Source organism: Haliaeetus leucocephalus, unplaced genomic scaffold (genome assembly GCF_000737465.1).
Source record: "Haliaeetus leucocephalus isolate CR32 unplaced genomic scaffold, Haliaeetus_leucocephalus-4.0 Scaffold150, whole genome shotgun sequence".
In the NCBI taxonomy this organism is placed as follows: Eukaryota; Metazoa; Chordata; class Aves; order Accipitriformes; family Accipitridae; genus Haliaeetus; species Haliaeetus leucocephalus.
The window spans coordinates 1,299,006-1,319,313 of record NW_010972586.1 but is presented as its reverse complement, the minus strand read 5'-3'; the positions used below and the strand labels follow the sequence as shown (position 1 = coordinate 1,319,313).

The 20,308-nt window shown below is 35.2% G+C and overlaps 1 protein-coding gene across 4 annotated transcripts in view; it reads left to right on the top strand.

Annotated features, from left to right (window-relative positions):
• CSNK1G3 (casein kinase 1, gamma 3) overlaps nt 1-17,747 on the top strand; it is a 61,343-nt gene extending 43,596 nt beyond the window's left edge. The window contains exons 8-13 of one of the 4 annotated variants that reach the window (XM_010561683.1): nt 933-1,081; nt 2,123-2,218; nt 2,903-2,998; nt 11,350-11,456; nt 11,827-11,850; nt 17,693-17,747. In XM_010561683.1, coding sequence (XP_010559985.1) covers nt 933-1,081; nt 2,123-2,218; nt 2,903-2,998; nt 11,350-11,456; nt 11,827-11,850; nt 17,693-17,747 — 527 coding nt within the window. The remainder of the gene's footprint in view (nt 1-932; nt 1,082-2,122; nt 2,219-2,902; nt 2,999-11,349; nt 11,457-11,826; nt 11,851-17,692) is intronic. The other 3 variants (XM_010561685.1, XM_010561684.1, XM_010561686.1) reach the window with 3 other exon arrangements.
• Nucleotides 17,748-20,308: the final 2,561 nt, after the last annotated feature.

The following is a 20,308-nucleotide window of genomic DNA, read 5'->3' as shown; positions in this document are numbered from 1 at the left end:
CTGGAACTCTTGTCTTAACTAGAAGCTTCTGGCCGCTAGTGCTCAGTCTGTACGTCATACCCTTTAATGACTAGGAAGGCTCTTTCCTTGTATCTTTACAGGTCCAAGCCCTTTCAGAAATCTCCCTGGTTGTCTCCACTACTGGGAGAATCTTATAATTTCCATGTAATGCCTTCCCAAACGAATCTCCATTTGTTTGTTGACAGCGATCAGGTATTTAAACAGCGATATTAAACTGACACTGGTCAGAAGTTATTCTACAAGAGCCCAGGTAACCTTAGTACTTCTGTGCAGTGTTTCTGTTCAGGATATGTAGCAGTTCTGCTCAATACCTTTATGTAACATGATGCCTGAAACATTCAGTGCTGTTGCACTTCCATAGCCATACTACAGTTGCAGCTCAACAGACCCTACAGCAAGTGTTTTTTGTCAGGACAATTGGAGTTGCCCGCTTTAGAACATACATGTGGATCTTCTCTTAAAGGAAGGAAGGTTACGTTCCAGTAACAGGTGTTCTTTGAGACATATTCCGCCTTATACATTCATAATACCCCCTTCTTTACCTTTCCTTAGGCTTGTCTTTGTACAATTAATTGAAAAAAACAAAAATAAAAATTGAGAAGTAGAGGCATTTATCTCCCCACTTTTTTGGCACACTGCATCAGGATTCGAAGGTTGGATGGAAGATCTCGATAGGTAATGTAAAGGGAAAATTAATGGGGGGTGACGTGGTAGGATATGTTTAGAATATAGCAGTATATCTTGAAGGATATTATTACTGTTAAGTAACTTCCTGGTAATTTACAGATTCACTGTGAACAACTGCTCAGGTTTTATGGTGAAGAGGTAGAATGCTTTAATATGTAATAAGTACTGGTTTTTGAGTGCCAATAAAACAAGTAGGCAATTATGTATATTTCTTATTTATATAGAGGAAATGGCTACATACCTACATTATGTAAGAAGCCTAGATTTTTTTGAAAAGCCGGACTATGACTACTTAAGAAAGCTTTTCACAGACTTACTTGATCGGAAAGGCTATATGTTTGATTATGAATATGACTGGATTGGCAAACAGTTGGTGAGTACAATTAAGTTATTAGTAATATACTGGGGTTTTTTGTGTGATCGGTTTTGAGCCACTGTTAGTTTGAGAACTAACATGAGCATCTTATGGCTGCTATTTGTTGTGAACAGCTGCTATGACAAACCAATTTTCAGATGCATTTTCAAACATTACCTTTTGGCTTGAGATATTTCATACTGAGTCTCTTTCCAAACATGTACTCTTAATATTAAAGTAAATCTCTGTTCAATCCAAAACAAGGTTGTAAGAATACAGACTGGGTTTTGAGTTTAAGAAGGTGTTTAAAACTTTGCAGGTGATCGTCATTATTGCATGTATTTTCTTGCTTTGGGGACTTTCTTACTCCCAGTATTTTTAAAATGTAGAGCAATCACTTCCCTGCATCTGAGTTATACTCCAGATATTTAACAGTTTGTTATGAAGAAACTGTCTATATGCATTATTCTAATGAAATATGATGCAGAATATCAGTTTCCATCACAGTGCATCTAAAGTTACAGAAAATACTGTGTTTATGTTCTTTAAAGAAAGGGTAGAAGATGAAATTTTCAGCATCTCAAATTTTTCATTGCTTCTTTTTAATAAGTAGGGAAGGGATAGTGTGTGTTGGACAATATCAGATTATACATTTTACCCTTAAGTTCTATATGTCACTCTCTGAAAGAATTGTAGTATTTTATTGCTAAATCTTTTTTCAGCATTTAGCATTAAAAATTACTTTAAGCCTTTCTTCAGGCTTTCATCAGAATGTCCTAACTGCTAACTGCAGAAAGTATCAGCCTGAAGTCTTTCAGAAAATTAGTGTCTCATAATACTTAGAATTGCTACTTCATTAAATTGTGTAAGTCTCGGTTTGCCTTTTTTTCTCTTTGATATCAATAAATATCTAGTGAAGCTTTTGCTTTAATTTGATGATTTTGGGTTATGGGAAACTGTCAGATTTAAAGATTAATTTCTACTACAGACCAATAACTCCTGGCAAGACTTAGAAATTTATTTTTTTTACTAGTTGCTACATATTATTTGTATTTGTAGCCTACTCCAGTGGGTTCAATACATTCAGACCCTGCATTGTCTTCAAACAGAGAAGCATATCAGCACAGAGATAAAATGCAACAATCCAAAAATCAGGTAAACAGCTCATATAAGATTATCAGCATTACTTCGTCTTTTGTCTAATGATCTGTGCTATGTTGTTGCTTTTATTAGAACTCCAAAATAAAATACATTCCAGGTTTTCTTTGTTTTTTCTTCGATTTAAGTTTATCCTTGTTAATGCATTACTACATCTGTAGACCCTGAAATGTCCTAAAAGGTTGCTTGTTTTATGCTATGATATAACATAGCTTATATCAGTAGTGAATTTTCTCTCTGCTGATACTTCTTTAAATTTTTTTTAGTTCTCTTTTTTTAACCACTGTCTCTTCCCCATATGCTATATCGTCTAGTTGGGTTCTAACATGTATGTATAGCATTTTCACTTTTGTTTTTTAAACCAGGATAATTACCAAGGTGGTAAAAACTTTAGGAATTTAGATCTGTGTCCATTTACCTAAGCTAAGTTACAGGGTTGTGTTGGTGGACTTTGTTTCTTACTAGGAATTTTGAGTTTTAGCTACTTTACTTCTCTATGAAAACGTACGTGTAGGCATATGTAAGTATGCAGATAATGTTCATGTAGAACCTATATAGGAATTGAGTATGTAGTGCTTCTGTGCTTTTAAAAAATAATATGTAATAATTAAAGAATGAATTGTTCATTTTTTGAATTTTTCCTTTCTTTGCATATATTCCTAATGCATTCAAAAATGATAGTCAACAGACCATAGGGCAGCTTGGGACTCACAGCAAGCCAATCCACATCATTTGAGGGCTCACCTAGCAGCTGACAGACATGGTGGCTCAGTACAGGTATATTCTGCTTTGCATGATCATTTTGCATTACATAATACTAGTTTCCTGTAGTGCCTCACATGATTCCTGTTTTCACATTAAGTTCACTTTCCAGTAATGTTCAGAATGTTCCTATTAATCCCTACTTCACAGTTGCCAAACTGAAATTAAAACAGTTGCAGAAAACTATGGATCTTCTTCTATGTGGAATTTCTGCTATATGTTTCTTAGTGAAATCCTAAAACAATGAAACTGTCTCTCTTTTTGAGGGAATATACACTTAACATCAGTGCAAACAACTAAAGTTTAGGCATTCGATGTGTTATTTAGTTGTATTAGCAACTAAAGCAATATTGACTGAATTCAGTGTTGTTCAAGTCATGGTTTATGTTCCTTAAGCAAACTTCAAATGAAAGTGTTAACTAGTGATTTTTGTTTAAACTTTACTACTTTTGTTCAAACAATAGTTGACTAAAAGAGTGTTTCCCAGGGCAGTACTTCACACTTATCAGTAGAAAGATGAGTAGAACCCAACAAGTTTTCCTTTATTATTAATTTCATCTTCAAGGAGCTTTTTTCCTGGTTTGCTCTTAATTTTACTTTTCAGCTTTCACTTTTCAGTGGATATATTTAGTGGCAAGATCATTGGGAAAAAAGGTAAAAAATCTACATTTAATACAGAAGGATTCAAAATGCCAGCTGCAAAGTCTGTATGAGGTTTCGAGTTTTCAGTCTAAAATGAAAATAATTTAGCTTTGTAAAGTGTTATCTGGGGGGAAAAATATTTTTTTTGTTTGCTGCATTTTTGATTCTGACGATCTAAGTTACATATATTTCTTTTGAAGTTTTGTTTTGGAAAAAAATTGTCAATGCCTGAAGAAAGAATGAGAAGTCCAGGGTAGAGAAAACAGTGCTGTAGTATCACCAGTGTGATAATTCTGTATCTTCTTTAAATACTTTGCAACTCAAACTCAGTTCAAACTTAACATTCTCTAAGTTTTGCTGCTTTAGAAACTACTGTTGTGTCATGTAAGAAAAACTAGTAGATGATAATTATCACTGTGTATCAGAAGTTTAAAAATTGTTCTATGCTTCTCAATAACAAATATTTTGAAAACTTTACCTGTATATTTAACTTGAATTGCAAAAATTCTCTCAATAACATCAGTTTTAAAAGTAGTCATTTACCTTTTAAGAACAGTATGGTAGTGTGGAATCAAAGTTGGATTTGAAATTGTATCTCCTCAAATCATTATGTTTCTTATTTTTTGATTTTTATTTTTTAGGTTAGAAAAATACATATTTAACTTGTTAAATTCCAGTTAGTAGAACTTTCAAATTGTATATAGTATCACTCTCTTGGCTATCGCAGCACTTAAGAAACTTTTAATTCTTTCTCAGGTAAAATGTAACAACTGCAAGAGACTTCATTCCATTGTAATATGCATTACATACCCTTTGGTGCCAGGGAGAACATTTTCTAGGAGATACCAGTAGTACTCCTTTCTGTTAATATAATTTTTTTTCTTTTTTTTTTTTTTTTTTTTTTTTTCCAAAGGATATAGGCATTCTGAGTTCAGATCACTTAGATCAGTTGGAACTAAACAGTTGCCTTGTAAAAAGAGCAGTGTGGAAAACTGCAGCCATTTGGTCTGTGTCTTTGAAGATCAAGTGTTGTACAGAAGGGTATTTTCAAGCCAGCTTAATTGGGTTGCTTTTTAATGTGGAGTGGTCATGCTTCCTCATTAAAAGCACTTGTAAAACTACATAACATCTTCAGTTTTGTTTTGAAGTTTGAGCCCTTGACTGTTGTCAAATACCCTTTGTTGTAGTGATACTAACTGAATCATGCTGTTAAGTTGGATGATTAGCTAGATAGGTTAGCTGGATTCCTAATTGCTCCCAAGGAGACAAGTTCTAAAAGTGCTACAGATAATTGCTCAAGGGAGAGTCGAGTCTGAGGTATGAAACATAACATTTATTTTTTCTGTGACATTAGCAAGTCATTGCTCATCTTTGAGATCAGTTTTATGCTGAATTATCCATTCTTCTGCAAGATATGAAAATCTGGCAGATAATTTTATTTTAAAGTGACAATGGCATGTTTTTTACGTCACTGCTATTAGTCATCTGTAATACTACTGCTGAAGTCATCTCTGAGATCCTTTTGTAGAAGACTTAAAATGTGTTAGTGATTCTTCACTGTGACATATTAAATTCAAGTGAGCTGAATGTTGGTATGTGTGTATTTGTATGTTAGTATATATTTTTATGCTCTTAATAATGATGTTCAAGTGGGAAACATTCAGGTCCTAAATGGTCTTTTCACTAATAGTAATCATTCTGGGTTTTGTATTAAGTTATCCCAGACTCTCTACGCCCATGTTAGAGATACACCAATGTGCTTAATCATGTCTAATTTTACTTTGTAGCATCTGTTCATGTTTAAAGTTCTAATACTATTAGTAAATTGAGTTGTAAAGGGAAGACGTCTAGAAACAGTTCACATCCCTTCTTCTGCTTATCTCTATTTTTAATAAGATAAAAAAGCTGTAGTGTGGCAGTCCACCTTTCTAGTTTGTGTAGCCTTATTAATGAGAGTAACTTGTACTTCCAGCAATTCATTCAGCAACTTCCTGTGTCTTTTTTTTATGTTTGCCTCAGTTCCAAAAATGTCAGTTGTACAACACTGAAGTGTTTCCTTCTCTGCATGAACTGCAAACTGGTTATGAACTCATAAAGACCGTACTAATCTGTTCATTAGTTTTTTTTATCACTTGCTAGCTAGTCTCCTTCCTCTTATCCATTCTCTTTCTGTTTTCCCATTTGGAAATTCTTTAAAAGCAGGTTACATTAAAAGATCAGGTTTAAAGAGTTCCCAGTGAAGTGCCATAGGTCTTGAAAGGTGCTTAGGAACTGCTTGAAAGGTTAGATATTTGATGTAAGTAGTTTTGAGTTGCAAGACAACTCTCCATCAAGAAGTCAAGATAGCAATGTGTTAGATGAAACAAATCAATTTCCCTAAGCTTTTGTGAATTAAAAAGATAGTGTGAATTTTTTCTATTCTTTTAAGTGGAAGCTTTTTGAAAGTAAAATACAGCATTCTGTAATATCAATAAAAAATTCCTTAGGCATGAAGGCTGGCTTTATATTTTGAAGAGTGGAGAATTCAGTTACTTGAGATTGGTTATGAAATGAAGGATTATTTTCTATGTCTCTTTCAAATTTCTGCAATTCCTTGTTGTGATTATAAGCAGGAAAATGAGCAAAATTTATTTTATGAGAGACTTTCTGATTGATTTTTGAACATGGCAAGTAAAAGATTAGTTTACATACCAATCCAAAGCAAAGCATGGGGCTAGCCTTAAGATTTATTGTTACCATTTGGCATACTGGTATTCAGGCTTAACTTTGTCTTATTATAACTGGCCCTTATCAAGCTTCTAGAGGACCATATATCTAAGAAACTAATCTGATCCACAATTAATATATCTCATTATTAGGTAGTGGGTCTAGTACTTTAAGTTTGTTTGCCTTACGGCTTAGATGTTAGCAAGAAACAGCCAATGTGATGCATATGCTTCTTTATATATATGCTCTTCAAATTAAACTTTTAAAGAACTGATTAAATTTGAAGGAACTAAATTTAAACCAAGATAAGATCTGTTATCAAAATGCTTGAAGTTGTTTTAGATTTTCAGTTTAGTGGTTAATCCCCAACGTGTATATAGGTGAGTAGCTTAGGTTAATCTTCAACATTGAAACACTTCTAATTTGAAATTTATTTTAAAATATTAGTTTTCAGAAACCTAATTCTGTGACTACTCATGGAAAAATGTTCATGTACTTCTTGTTAACAGCATTTTTAGGCGCAAAAATATAACTTGAATATCCACATTTTTTCACTACAATTGTATACAAATCTATTAAGAAATGAATTGTGCCTCCCATCTTTCATCAGGCTACTGAGGAAATCCAGTTCAACTGCAGTCATAAGTAGAGAAATGAAATGAAAAGTTTCTCTTTAAGCACTGTTGGTTTTGTGTATTGGTTCTTCTCTCTCCTTTCATAAAATTTTAGCTTTTTATGTGGATCCACTATGATGAATCTTCTTTGTGCCATATTTGTGGTACATCCTCGCTACAGCATTTGGTGTACCCCAACTTCAGTGCATATGCTGTCTTCCAGGTGACTGATTCTTGTTCAATTTTGTTATATTCCCATATCTTTCTGTGTAAGTTGTGCTGATTTTTGAGACGATTGGCATGTAGTCTGAGAGAGAAAAGTCTAATGGTTGGTCTACCTTAAGCCCATATGCTCCAGGATCAGGACTGTACGAGTGTTAAAACTGCTTCATATACTCTGCATTATCTGTCTTTTACCAAATGCAATTTTGATCAGATTGCAAAATATTTTACTGATGTCACAGGGAATTAACTTTTGGTGCTCTAGGTTATTTCATCAAGGTATGGAACTTATGACTGTAAGATCATACAGTTGTAGCCTTACTGATACTGGAACTGAAGCACTCCTGCCTATCTCTTGTGCTCCTTTAAATGATTCTTTGTTATTTAAATTTTTTTTTTAAGGTATATATTTTGCTCTGTTGCAGCTGTATTAATTGTTGGTTCTTCATCTTACTGATACCATTCCTAGAGCTGTTTTCAGCAGTAGTAGACTAGAGTGAAACTCAGGGCGTTTGTGATTCTGGAGAAGCATGACTGATGCTGTTTTTCAGAGTACCAATACCCTTTGGTTCACTTATGCTTTCAGAGGTCACAACTCTTCCCGGAAACATGAAGTTCATTTTCCTACCATCTAAACTAAGCCATGCAACAGGCAGTTATACTTGGTTCTATTTGGTTGTGTATTTGGTGGATGTGTCTGCTGTATGTATATGGGAAGGACTGAGGTCTCTTTCTCCTTGATCTCTGTCTCTTTGGTAGAGATCAACCACAGTGAGGCAGGACAGTCTTCTGCTATCTGCTGCGAAGGTTTCTACAAAGTTTGTGTCAAAGTTTCTTACAGAAACTTTCTTAAATTAATAAAAAAGCACCTTAGGACAAATGCTGTCTTCAAAATAAAGACTTCTCCCACTGAAGGAAACCACTGTCAAAAAATATTATTCAGTTTTGAAGTCAGTTTGAAGAATTTCAATAAAAGAATCCCTGAACAGGTTGTTACAGCTTCTCTGCTTCCTTTTTAATAAGCATATAAATGTGTTCGGAAACTGTGAAATAAGCTTTGTTCTTTGTTACCATATGGCAGTTCTTTGACCCAAGCAGAAGATTGTTATTGCTCCTTTAAAGCTAAAGTCAGCTTAGCTTAGTATGACTAACTGTGATTTAAAACAAAACAAAACAAACCTGTCATAAACTAGGAGTTTTTTTGTTTTTATGAGTTGGTCAAATCTTGCAGGTGTTCTTTTAACTATTGCCAGAAGAGGCTCTGAAGAAACCGTAAGAGAGTTGTTGACAAAGGCTGATAGGAACCCTGAGTCTCGAACCAGAGCAGCAAACCTTTTTTTGCTGATCTGCCTGCCTCTCCAAAATAGACTTCCTCTAGCGGTGTTAAAAATGTGCTTAGATAAAGTTTTGTTCCTATCAAAATGTTTTCACTTTCTCCTGACTTTTTTATACATCAGAAGGTAAAGATGGATTTTGTCAACCTATTGTTGAAAAATAATATTCATAACTAGATTATTAATATAGGAAGGATTTTTAGGTATCTACTTCCATGAGGGTGGTGAGGCACTGGAACAGGTTGCCAGGGAAGTTGTGGATGCCCCATCCCTGGAAGTGTTGAAGGCCATGTTGGATGGAGCTTTGAGCAACCTGCTCTAGTGGAAGGTGTCCCTGTCCATAGTCGGGGGATTGGAACTAGTTGATCTTTAAGGTCTCTTCCAACCCAAACCATTTTATGATTCTGTGTTTTCCAGTTCAAATGAAGCATGTGTACATGCTTAAGTTTGATCCCCTTTTTTTTTTTTTGAACCTGCTGTCCAAGAAGATAGAGGGTGAGTCATTGAACAGGCACTCCTGGGAAAGAAGCATGAAGGAGAATGCCATGTGAAAGCTCCATAGATGCTAGAACTGGACAATGTGTTGATATTTGAGTAAAAGTCATAAATATTTTCATTTGCTTTTTGTGGGAAAAGAGAAGAAAACAGGAGTTCTTGCAAATACCTGTGCAAAGTGTCACCTGTTCTTTACAACAGTCAGGAATGCTAAGGTGTATGAGCTTGCTTCCAATCCAGAAAGGGGTATATACCTGTCTTGTTTCTTGATGTACCCTACCCTGACGGCAAAGGCTTCTGTTTCTGATCAACCTATGTTACTAAACCTTGAGCACAGGTTTGAGGATCTCTTCAGTGAAGTTCATTTTAAGTCTAGAACATGGAGCAGAAATCCTGAATGATTAAGACTGCAGGCGAGCTTGACTACAATCTTAATTGGGTGGCTTTGCTTTATATGGGTTAGTGCAGGCTGTAGCTGTGATTAGTTATGTAGTTACGATTTGGATCCTTTGGATCCAAAGCTCATTTGGTGGACAAGTTGAGCAAATTTTTTTACCCTTGCATTTTCATGAATGATCCTGTCTTATTTAGCAAGTACTTCCTATGCAAACACCACCTGTTTCTGCTCTGTTTATCACTGTTACAACTGGATTATTTCACAGGAAGCAATGAAATTATCTGCACAGTAAGATACCTGGTGAGATGGTTGGGATCATACTATTTCCCCTTACCAGTAGATATGGACAATGATGACCACAAATATTAAGATACTTGTAAAGAAAAAAAATAAAAATCTAATCCAGGATGTTCAGTTTAAGATGCCTGACCCACTGTCTTATGATTTGTTAAAGTATGATTCCTACCTGTTTCTGTCATTGAATGTTTTGTGCTTCTGCTATCCCCAATGATATGAAACAAAGCTTAAGCCACCTGGTTGAAACTCCACTGACTTACCTGTCATCACAGAAATAAACTCCTTCAGTTATATTGACCAAAATTTAACTAATTAGATTCTTGCAATTTCAGACGTCTTTCCTTTTGTTTTATTATTGGGCTGCAGGGTTTTTTTGGCAGTGGTTCCTATTTTAGTGAAGCTCTAAAAAGAAGAAAACTCAGCCTGATGTAGGCACATGGCATGGAAAATGGCTTAAGTTCAGCAAACTTCTGAAGCTCTGTACTTAGTTACAATAGGAACCACAAAGCAAACCTCAATAGGCAAGGCTATTAGCTTTGGTTATAAATAGATGAGATGCAAGTGCTACATTAAGAGGAGAGCTTGGGAGGGTAAGGGGAATAGTAACATTATGATGATGACTTTCCTTCCCTCTGCTTTTTTCTACCTTAATCTCTGACCTTCAGGCAACAGCTGGTAAGAATCTTGAACTATGAACTACTATTGATCCACTTCCCTGTAGCTCATTATGTTTTACAGATGTTTTCTGCAGGCTCTTAGGTATTTTTGTGCAATGTTGCTTGGCCAAGCATTTGCTGCTGCTTTGGAGCTAGCAGACCTCTTGATACTTTAATGGGTCAGTTAGCACTGTCAGCTGCCCTGACCAGATACACCCTTGTCTGTAGCCAGTTAACCATCTTCGCGGCAGATTCAATGAGGTGAATAAGGGAGGGGCATCTGGAATAGCACCATTTGTCATGCAGGGAAGCTGACAGGAGCCAAGAGAGAGAATATTGGGTTCAATTTGGATTAAAGTCAAAACAAACATTCCCAGAGAACCAGAACTGTCCCGGTGGCTCAAGAATTTACAAAGGGAATTTGATAGTAAATTAATGGGAGGGAAGATTACTGATTTTTTTGTTTGTTTGTGTTTTGTTTGATGGCAGTAAGTGTTCTCGTGCTCTAAGAGTGAAAACCAAACACCACCTACACTTTTAGGTCTAGAAAATGTCTTAGTTTTCCCCTCTTCTGGTGAATACTCCTTGAGATACAACTAGATCGGGCCACACGAAGAAGGAAGCTAAGGAGCTTACATATGCTAAAGAAGCAGAGATAGGGTAAGACTGACTGAATTGGTATCAGTAAATGGGTTAGTGCCTTCCCTTAAGGCTCTGAAGAGACACGAGGGAGATCAGCAAACCCGATCAACAGAATTGCTTTGCTTACAGTCTGCTCACTTTGAGTCTGTCATGTAGATGTAAGTCCCACTAGTAGATATGAAAAGAAAAAGGCAGGAGCGCAGGGATGCAGGGATAAAACCTGGAAGATACTATTGTTAGAATAAAAAGAATTATGGAATTAACAAAAATTACTGATTTTTGAAGATGTGTTGTAACTTTAGGAATTGACAAATATATGTCTGACACTAGCATAATTTCAGGTTATTTCTGGTGATTTCAGGTAGTAAGTTCAACAAATGGAGAACTGAACACAGATGACCCAACTGCAGGCTGTTCGAATGCACCCATCACAGCTCCTGCAGAAGTAGAAGTAACAGATGAAACTAAGTATGTCCATCTTTTTATATTCTTTGGATCTTGTGTGCTCAGCTACTTCAAAATTTTTCTTGTGTAGTTATTAAAAAAATATTGTCTAAACTGAATAGCCACTGGTGAGGGGCAAAACTATAGTGCTATAATTAATTTTGGCTTTAAGTATTTAAATAATAGACTTTCTATAGCTTGTGCTTTTTAGGCTAAGCCCTCAATAACACATCTCTATACTAGGGAAGTGCATGCATTTTTTATATTTCAACTAATTCTGTAATATTTATTTTAAGATAGTGTTCTGACTACCAAAAGTTATGTATGAAAGATGTAAAATTCTTTCTCTGTGTGGTATTCTGATTCTCTTTTTTTCCCCTTACTCTCTGTATAGCTGCCAGAAAGTGTTGAACATGTGGTGAGTTCTACAGCACAGGCAGGCAGAAATAGCCCTAGGGGCTTCATTCTTTTTTTTGGTTTAAAACTAATTTCAGAGAACTTTAAAACAACAAGTCCATTTGGAAATCACAAAACATGTTTTAATATTGTGAAACAATTAACTGTTTTTACAAACAGCCACCTTCAGGAGCTATTTTGCCTGCTCAAATCTTGCTTGCTTCTAAGTTGTGTAGTCTGTGGTGTACTTTATATAATCCTTTTCAGTGGGTAGTAGCATTTTTTTTCTTACTTGCTGTCCTGTTTTAGAGAGGAAAACATTCTTTTCAGATGTTGTAGCATTCAGCTAGTATTTTAACATCTAGAAAATACCTCACTTATATGAACAAGTAATAAATGCTAGCAAATACTTGAACTTTGCCCGTTATGTGTGTAAACGTAGCATTTACCAGAGTCTTAGTCTTTGACAACCTGCTAACTAATTACTAAAACATAACTTCAGGGTTCCTTAAAGTTACAGTGTATGAAAGTGGAAAATATTAAGGTCTGTTAATGTGGGATGGACAACTAATGTATATATATTTGAGTAGTAAAGTCAGATTTGCAAAATAGTACAGAAAAATATTCTTGATAGCTGAAGGCATTATAACTTCCAACATGTTTTCTTCTATAATCATGGTTGGAATAGGATTTTACAAGGGTATGGATCCAGTTTATCATAAAATAGAGGCAGTGAAGTATGAAGGATACATTAGTAGCAGAAAAATCCAGTAAACATTCTTTAATACTAGTAATTTTTGTAGGACCCACTTTTTAAGTTTTAGATAAGGGGAAATTTCTCAAAGTACAATTTTTTTCTTGAAGTGATTATTCTACAGGTTCTGGTTTTGGTATGAGATTTATTTGCCTGTGTCATTAAAAATTGTGAATGGAAGTGTCTGTTGTGCCACACTTGTGCACTAGCACTGAGACGGTTCTTTATCTGCCATCTTTGCAGAGTACTGTATTATTATTATTCTGGCAAGAATTCAGTGTTACGGACATTTTTGTTTTTAAGGAGACATTGTTTTATCAAAGACTGTCACTTTGTGCCTCTTTCATAATCTTTTCTCCATCTGAAAATATCAACAGAGTTAACCTCACTTGCTGGTATCTTCTGTTTTAATATTTCCTCATACTCTGAGGAGACAAGCTTAAATAATTTTTAGACACACTTCACTCTGTTCTAGATGTTTTCAAGTTTTAGAAGCTTAGCATAACCATATCTTTTTTTAAAAGATTGAAGAAAGGGTGCCTTATGTCTGATTTTAACTATGAACAAGAATATTGTTTAGCTGAATATTAGATCTCCTGTTACAATTTCAGTGGGATTCTGTAAATCAGAGAGGATAAGGATTTTTTTCAGTAAGCATTTTATTGTTTTGGGACATTCATCCAACACTTCCATAGTGAGTACATAAATATATATCAAACATGCAGTATATATTCTAAATCTTATGCCTTGTCATCTTCATGCTCCTCAGGTATTGCTGTGCAGCAAGCATGTGCAGCAAGCATGACTTAGCAGTGGGTGTTAGGTTTTGGGTTTTTTGGTGTTTTGGTTTTGGTTTGGTTTTTTTGGGGGGGTGGTGTTTTGTGGTTTTTTGTTTGTTTAGAAAAGTAGCTTTCAGCCCTATTTCAGTTGTTACTGGAATTGTAAAGCAGGGAGAAAACTAACCTGATCACTGTTCTGTCCTGGCACTTGTAGATCTTATCTGCTACAGATGGGTCTTTCAGGTATTACTGAGCAATTAGCCGTTCTTTCCTTAACTCTTTGCTAACCATCAGAACAGTTGCTTCTATGAAGCGTAAGCATGTGTAATTTAGATAACCAAGAGGTTCTGCCATGGGAGGATAGAGAAGGGCACACAGAAAATGATGTGATCTGTCCTTTTTGCATCTTGCATTCTGTTTTTGCCACTTTAAACACCTGTTAACAATCCTGCTGTTTATGCAGTGAGTGCTGCCACATGCTAGATGACAAATACAAACCACAGCTATCTAAACACAAATGACAACTAAAGTTGCTTTAGCATGTTGTGCCGAGGGACTGCTCAAGTGGTAGAGGGTGTTTAACAAAAAAAAGGTATGATAATGTTTTAAGTAGAACAAAAATGTTTGTAACCAACTGAGATTGCTACCTGAGATAATATCTGAAAGGTCACTTAGATTGTACAGGAAAAGTAAGTTGTTTCTTGAGTTTCATAAATCGGTATTATACTGCCTGCTCTGGAAAAGTTTTATACTCTACAGAGAAAGGTTAGCAGTCATTAAATGTTTTCTTTAAAAAGAAAGTTCCTTTCCTAAAATCAGAAATTTTCAAAGCATATCTATTCTTATGCATTTTGCATGCATATTGGATAATATGGTAAATTTGTGGTTTAATACTCATTAATATTGCCCATATCTGCAGCTTTAAATATCTGCTTTGGCTTCAAGCAGTATAATATATATATAAAAGTAATAATGACACCCTCTAGTGACAGTATTCTTAGGAACATGTCTACATATCTGTTATAAATTATACTCTTCAAGAGATTATGCACTATGGATCTCTAATCTCAGGGTTATGTTTCTTTCATAAAATTTATTATCAGACAATGTTGTCTGACCTGTCTTACTCCCATGTAAATGTGCATATATTTCAAAATGACATCTGTTTGGCCTTGGAAGGTTTGTCATGTCTAGCACTTCGAGGCTGATAAATATACATTTCAGTAAGTTTCCAAGTCAGTCCTGTGGTTTACAATGCTCTATGGAATTTGCATTCCTTTAACACTTTTTAGATATATATTAATAAGGGATTTATTTTCCCACAAATAACATTCTTCAGCATTTTGTGAAATTCCCTGAGCTAGAATACAGTTGAATAGTTCCTATAATTTAAAAAAACAACCAAACAAACAACAAACCTGTTAATAGAAATTGTACTCTTTGTAATAGTATTATGCAAACTCCAGAAGACCGGGAGATTAAAAAAGCAATGCTTTATGTTGGTTAAAGATAGAACTCTTGAACTCCCCATTGCATGATGCCCTTCTCTGGTTGACAGAGAAGTAGCAAACTAAATAGGCTATTGTCCTGGTTTCAGCTGGGATGTAGTTAACTGTCTTCCTAGTAGCTGGTACAGTGCTATGTTTTGAGTTGGTTATGAGAAGAATGTTGATAACACTGATGTTTTCAGTTGTTGCCCAGTAGTGTTTAGACTATAGTCAAGGATTTTTCAGCTTCTCATGCCCAGCCAGGGCACCTGACCCAAACTGGCCAACGGTGTATTCCATACCATGTGATGTCCCATCTAGTTTAGGAACTGGGAAGGGGGGGGGCAGGGATTCGCCGCTCGAGGACTGGCTGGGTGTCGGTCGGCGGGTGGTGAGCAATTGCCCTGCGCATCATTTGTACATTTCAATCCTTTTATTACTACTGTTGTCATTTTATTAGTGTTATCATTATCATTATTAGTCTCTTCTTTTCTGTTCTATTAAACCGTTCTTATCTCAACACACGAGTTTTACTTCTTTTCCTGATTTTCTCCCCCATCCCAGCGGATGGGAGGGAAGTGAGTGAGCGGCTGCGTGGTGCTTAGTTGCTGGCTGGGGTTAAACCACAGCTATGAAGAAGGAATAAAGAACAGTATGAGATTTGTAGCAAGTATGGGTTAAAATTTTCTGGGAAAGAAAGCAAGAAAACTTAAAGTGTCCTTGAGTTACACAGACGATCCAAGGAGTTCTAAACATTTAAGAAGTGTGATCTGCTGTTACTTGAGACATGCTCCATATAAGCAAAATACAGTTAAACAGTGAAGAGTTAAAGTTCTAGATTGTTTTTCTAGAATATAAATTAGCTGTCTGCCACAATTCCATCTTCCTGCAGTTACTTATGTAACCTGTGTTCTGTATATACTAAAACTATGAGTCGAGACAAAATTTTTCTGTAAGCTTACTCTGAGGCCTCCTAATCTGAAACAGGTACAAAAGTGATTTACCATCACAGTCTAGGTTAGGATTTCCTGATTTACAGGGTCATAGGATAATTCACACTGAAAGGGAAGGAACACTCTAAAATGCTTTGTTTTGATATGATGTTTGTTGCGTATACATATATAAAATACTTGCAAAAAGGTTGGGGTGAAAGAACGATTAAACTAAGTTGGACTCCATACATCTGCATATAAATTCAAAGCTTAAGTGATAATGGATGTTAGTGGTTGATGCTAAGAAAAAGGGTTACTAGTTATGGGGGAATTTCAGTTGCAGTTGGTGGCTACTAGCCTTCAGAAACAATTATGTCTCTTTTAGAAGTACTTTAAAGTTAATAAATACAGTATGATATATCTGTTAGCTGTAAAAATATTTATATATGTAGTTTTCCCTGTTGAATTTTAATTTTGGGCTTCCTCTCTGTCAATAACCAATGTTTTTTTTCTACTGAAAGTTATGTAACTCTCAGAGCAGCTCTGGTCTGTCTCTGCCCACTGCTACTTTTTCAGTGACTGAGCGACAGGGTGCCCTTGGATATTTTGAGAAGGTAACTTCTGTCTCCCCTTACTTTGGATGTTGTTCTCACACCCTGTAGAACCTTACTTTTAAACCCTTATTCTCCCTGGTTTTCAAATGCTTTCCCCAATTCCTATAGTCCAAACTAAATCAGCAGGATTCCTTTTGAATTTTAGTGACATAAAATGCTTAGTGAGCTTAAGGACTTACTGATAGGCTATTGATGCAGTACGTTTATATTTTCACTTCTGCTGTACTTCACAGTTTAAGAAAAACTCTTTAGTATATAGCACTGCAAGTGAGAATTCAATAACCAAACTGCAGAACTCCATGAGGCAAGCTCTGTTAATGTAGACAGCTTGCATGTTCACTTCTGGTTGCAAATTATGAATACTTTACTAAGTGGGAGCTTTTTTGTGTTTTTTAAAGGTGGTGATAGGAGCTGGGAGTTGCTTAGAATAGGCTAACTTTACATGCAAATTAAAAAGGTTTCTGTGTGTATTTGTTGCTTTCCTCTTTAATTTATTTTCAAAAATACTTCCTGGACTTCTGGAGTCCTCCTCTGTATTACCTATCTCTAACTCCCTCCAATTCTTTTTCCTTTTGTAGTGTTTTTTTCAGTTACTTTCAGATTGTCTTTATTTGCTAAGTGAAATTCGCAGTATTTGTCAATTTTAGTTTGCTTCATGTAGTATGCACTAAAGCAGAAGAAAGAATGTCAATATACTTCAATATACTTAAAGCTGTGATCTTTCACTAGTAATATCATCACAGCACTGAATCAAAACATTATTTATATTGTTCATGAACATTTTCTTCTAAAATATTTTGGGGAATAGCCTTGGGGAATTTTCCAAGTTCTGGTTGACAAAGGAAGCTCAAACTGTTTTCTTGTATTAGCAACAGTAGTATCTTGAGTGCACAGTTCAAGTGATGCAATCTTAAGCTCAAACTTCTATTTGACATATTGCCAGTTAATGTGAAAGAGGACTCAGGTAATGGAACATTCCTTATTCTTACAAATACATTTTTGAGCCAGCCTATAATGCCCATGCTTTTGATACGCTTACACAATACTCTAAACTTAATAGCTATTTTTATTATAGTTTTTTTCATTTGATACTTTTTCCCAAAAGAAGGCGAAATGTGTCAAAAAATCTCTATTTCAGTTTCTTTCACTAATAAATCAATCCCCTGCAGTAGAGCTTAATGTGTTCCTTGTAGTGCTGGCTATACCTGAACTACATACTTCAAGTGAAACAAATATGGTAAACAGTTTAGGTTTGTGATTTCTTTTTATATCATATGTAATTCATGTCACACTTGCAGGTGCTGCTGTTTTTTCAAGCGGAAGAAAAGGAAAACCATTCAGTGCCACAAATGACTGGAACCAAGCAGAACATGGGAAATGCTCATTTGTTCAACTGCTGTCTTGTGATCTTAAAAAAACCCCCACCCAAAATCCAAACCAAAACCAGAACCAAACAACCCCCCAGTAATGACCACATGTTTTCCAAGGACTCCCTTTGAAACAATGTCATGCCTGTGTGCTTTGATTTGGTTCTCCTGCATCCATCTTTTTATTCATCTATTCTGAAAGCTTCAAGGTTTTGTCAAACATGAGTGCTTCTTTGATCATCCACAAATGGACCAGTGAAATGGTACAAATGAACAGTATCTTCAGCAAAACTAAATTTGAAAAGTATTTCTCCTGTCCTAGGAAGTACTAGCTAGTGTCTTATCTGAAGACAGATGTCATAAATCTGTTATTTGAGTTCATAGCAGCATATCAAAAGCAGTTTCCTTCAAAATGCAGAAGAGAGATGCGCAACACATTTCTTTTGTGACAACTACATTGATTTTTTTTTTTCTTTTCTCCCAGTATTACTGGTGATACTGTAGTCAAATTTTATCAGCATTAAACCCTGCCTGTGGTATCATGGTACAGTCGCTGTCTAGCGATACTGAGAAGGAGTATTTAACTGTTGACAGTTGTTTAGATGCTGGTGATACTAATGAACAGAAAGTATTTCCAGTAGCCTCAGGGTTTGAAAACCTGCTTTTGTTATGCCTACAATGGAATTGCAGTACAGTAGAAATTACAAGAGTGTTTGTACAAAGAATACAGAAGTTTGTATGATTTAAGTTGTGCTTCCAGTAATGTTAGTAAGATTGAAATACCTTCAAAAGAGATCTACAGAGGAATTACAAAAGAAGAAATAAACGTGAATCTGGTTAAAGTGGAATCAGTGTTAAAGGCTGTATGTTCACTAAGGTAATTGAAGATTGACAACATCTTTAACTTGAAAATATGGATGTGCCATGTAATGTTAGAGAACTGTTTCTAAATTATTTTACTCTTTAATGTAGAAAACATGCAATGTTTTGCAATGCAATGGAAGTGAATGAGACTTCTCCCTTCTCTCCGTACTAGCCCATAGCACCCAAAATTTCCTGAGATTTTTTTTCCTGGAAATTTCTTGTCTTTCAGTGTAATGGCACTACTATAATAGGATGGCAAGGATGTGTCAGGTACTTCCCCACAGTCCAATGAAGTGCCTGCAATATAAACAAACCAGCAGTTCTGTAGGAAAGGCAGCCCATTTTATATTTTCTTCTTCAAAAAATACATGCTTCTTTTAAAGCCATAATGACAGAGGTGTGCTTTTGTTATGTTTAGCTGTCAGTTACTGAAGAAGGGGTGTGAAAGACAGATTTGTTGACCAAAATTCAGATTATGTCCTTTTTTTTTTAATTCTTCTAGAGTTAATTAGCATTTTTTTTCTATCCACACATCCCTTTTTGCATACTTATTTATTTTTAACCTGTTTTGTGGTAGCATTTAAAATATATATTAAAATAAATGCACACCTTTGAATTCATTATTGCATTTGCAAGGGCTTTAATTGTATTTTGTAATTTATTTTTCCTTAACAGCCAAAAGTGTATTTTGTTGTTTGGATTATGTGCTCATATGTATACTTTGATCTTTGTTATTATTACTGTTCATGATCTTAAGTTTTTGTTTTAAAAAAGTGAACTTGGCCTACAAATACATACAGTATAATAGGTCATAAGTTTCTACTCCACCAGTTTGTGTTATTGATTATCTCAAACTCATGGAAGTTACTTCTTTGTTTTTATTTGAGCTGGAAGGTAGGTTACTTGACCATTCTCGTATGAAAACGCATCCTTCTTTGTAGAACTTGACCAACTTTGTTGCTTTGTAAGATTTGTAAGTACATGTGGTTAAGTATATTTCTCACATACCTGATTAGTTTTATTCTCAGAGGTTTTTGACCTGTACCTTGTTTGTATGGTCTGAAGTCCATACACATAACAAGAAAGTGTGTATATTATGGACTTAAAATATTTGAATATATAAAAGCTGTTTATTTGCTGAAATGACCAGTATCTAGGCACTTGCTTTTCAGCATTTTATTTTTTTTTTAAGTGCTTGATTTTAATGCTGAAGAAGGTTTTCTTCTAGCAAAGCTAAGTGGTCAGTACTGATGCGGGTATGTTCAGGTTATGCCAATATGATCTGCATTTATATTCTTTTTTTTTCTTGTCTAAACTAATGAAGTAAACATTGGCTGGATGTCTAAAAATGAAATACATACCTGTTTAAATGTAAGACAAAAAAATAAAGATAGTTTTTTAAAACTTGCCTTTTTCCCCCCTTTCCTACAGTCTTGAATGAAATAGTGGAAGCTGTTTAAGAATTGCTGAAAAGTTTTAACCTGTTTGGATGGCAAGGAATATGAAAGTATATTACTTGAAATGCTACCTCAACATTGCAGTTATAGTCATGTTTGCTTAGTTAACAGGTATTATTTTTATATGTTTTAATACACCTAATGTTAACAATGGAGGGAAAGATTTCAATGCATGTGTTCGTAACTAGGAAATCTACTCAGGGTCTCCATGGATTAAAGTCTATGC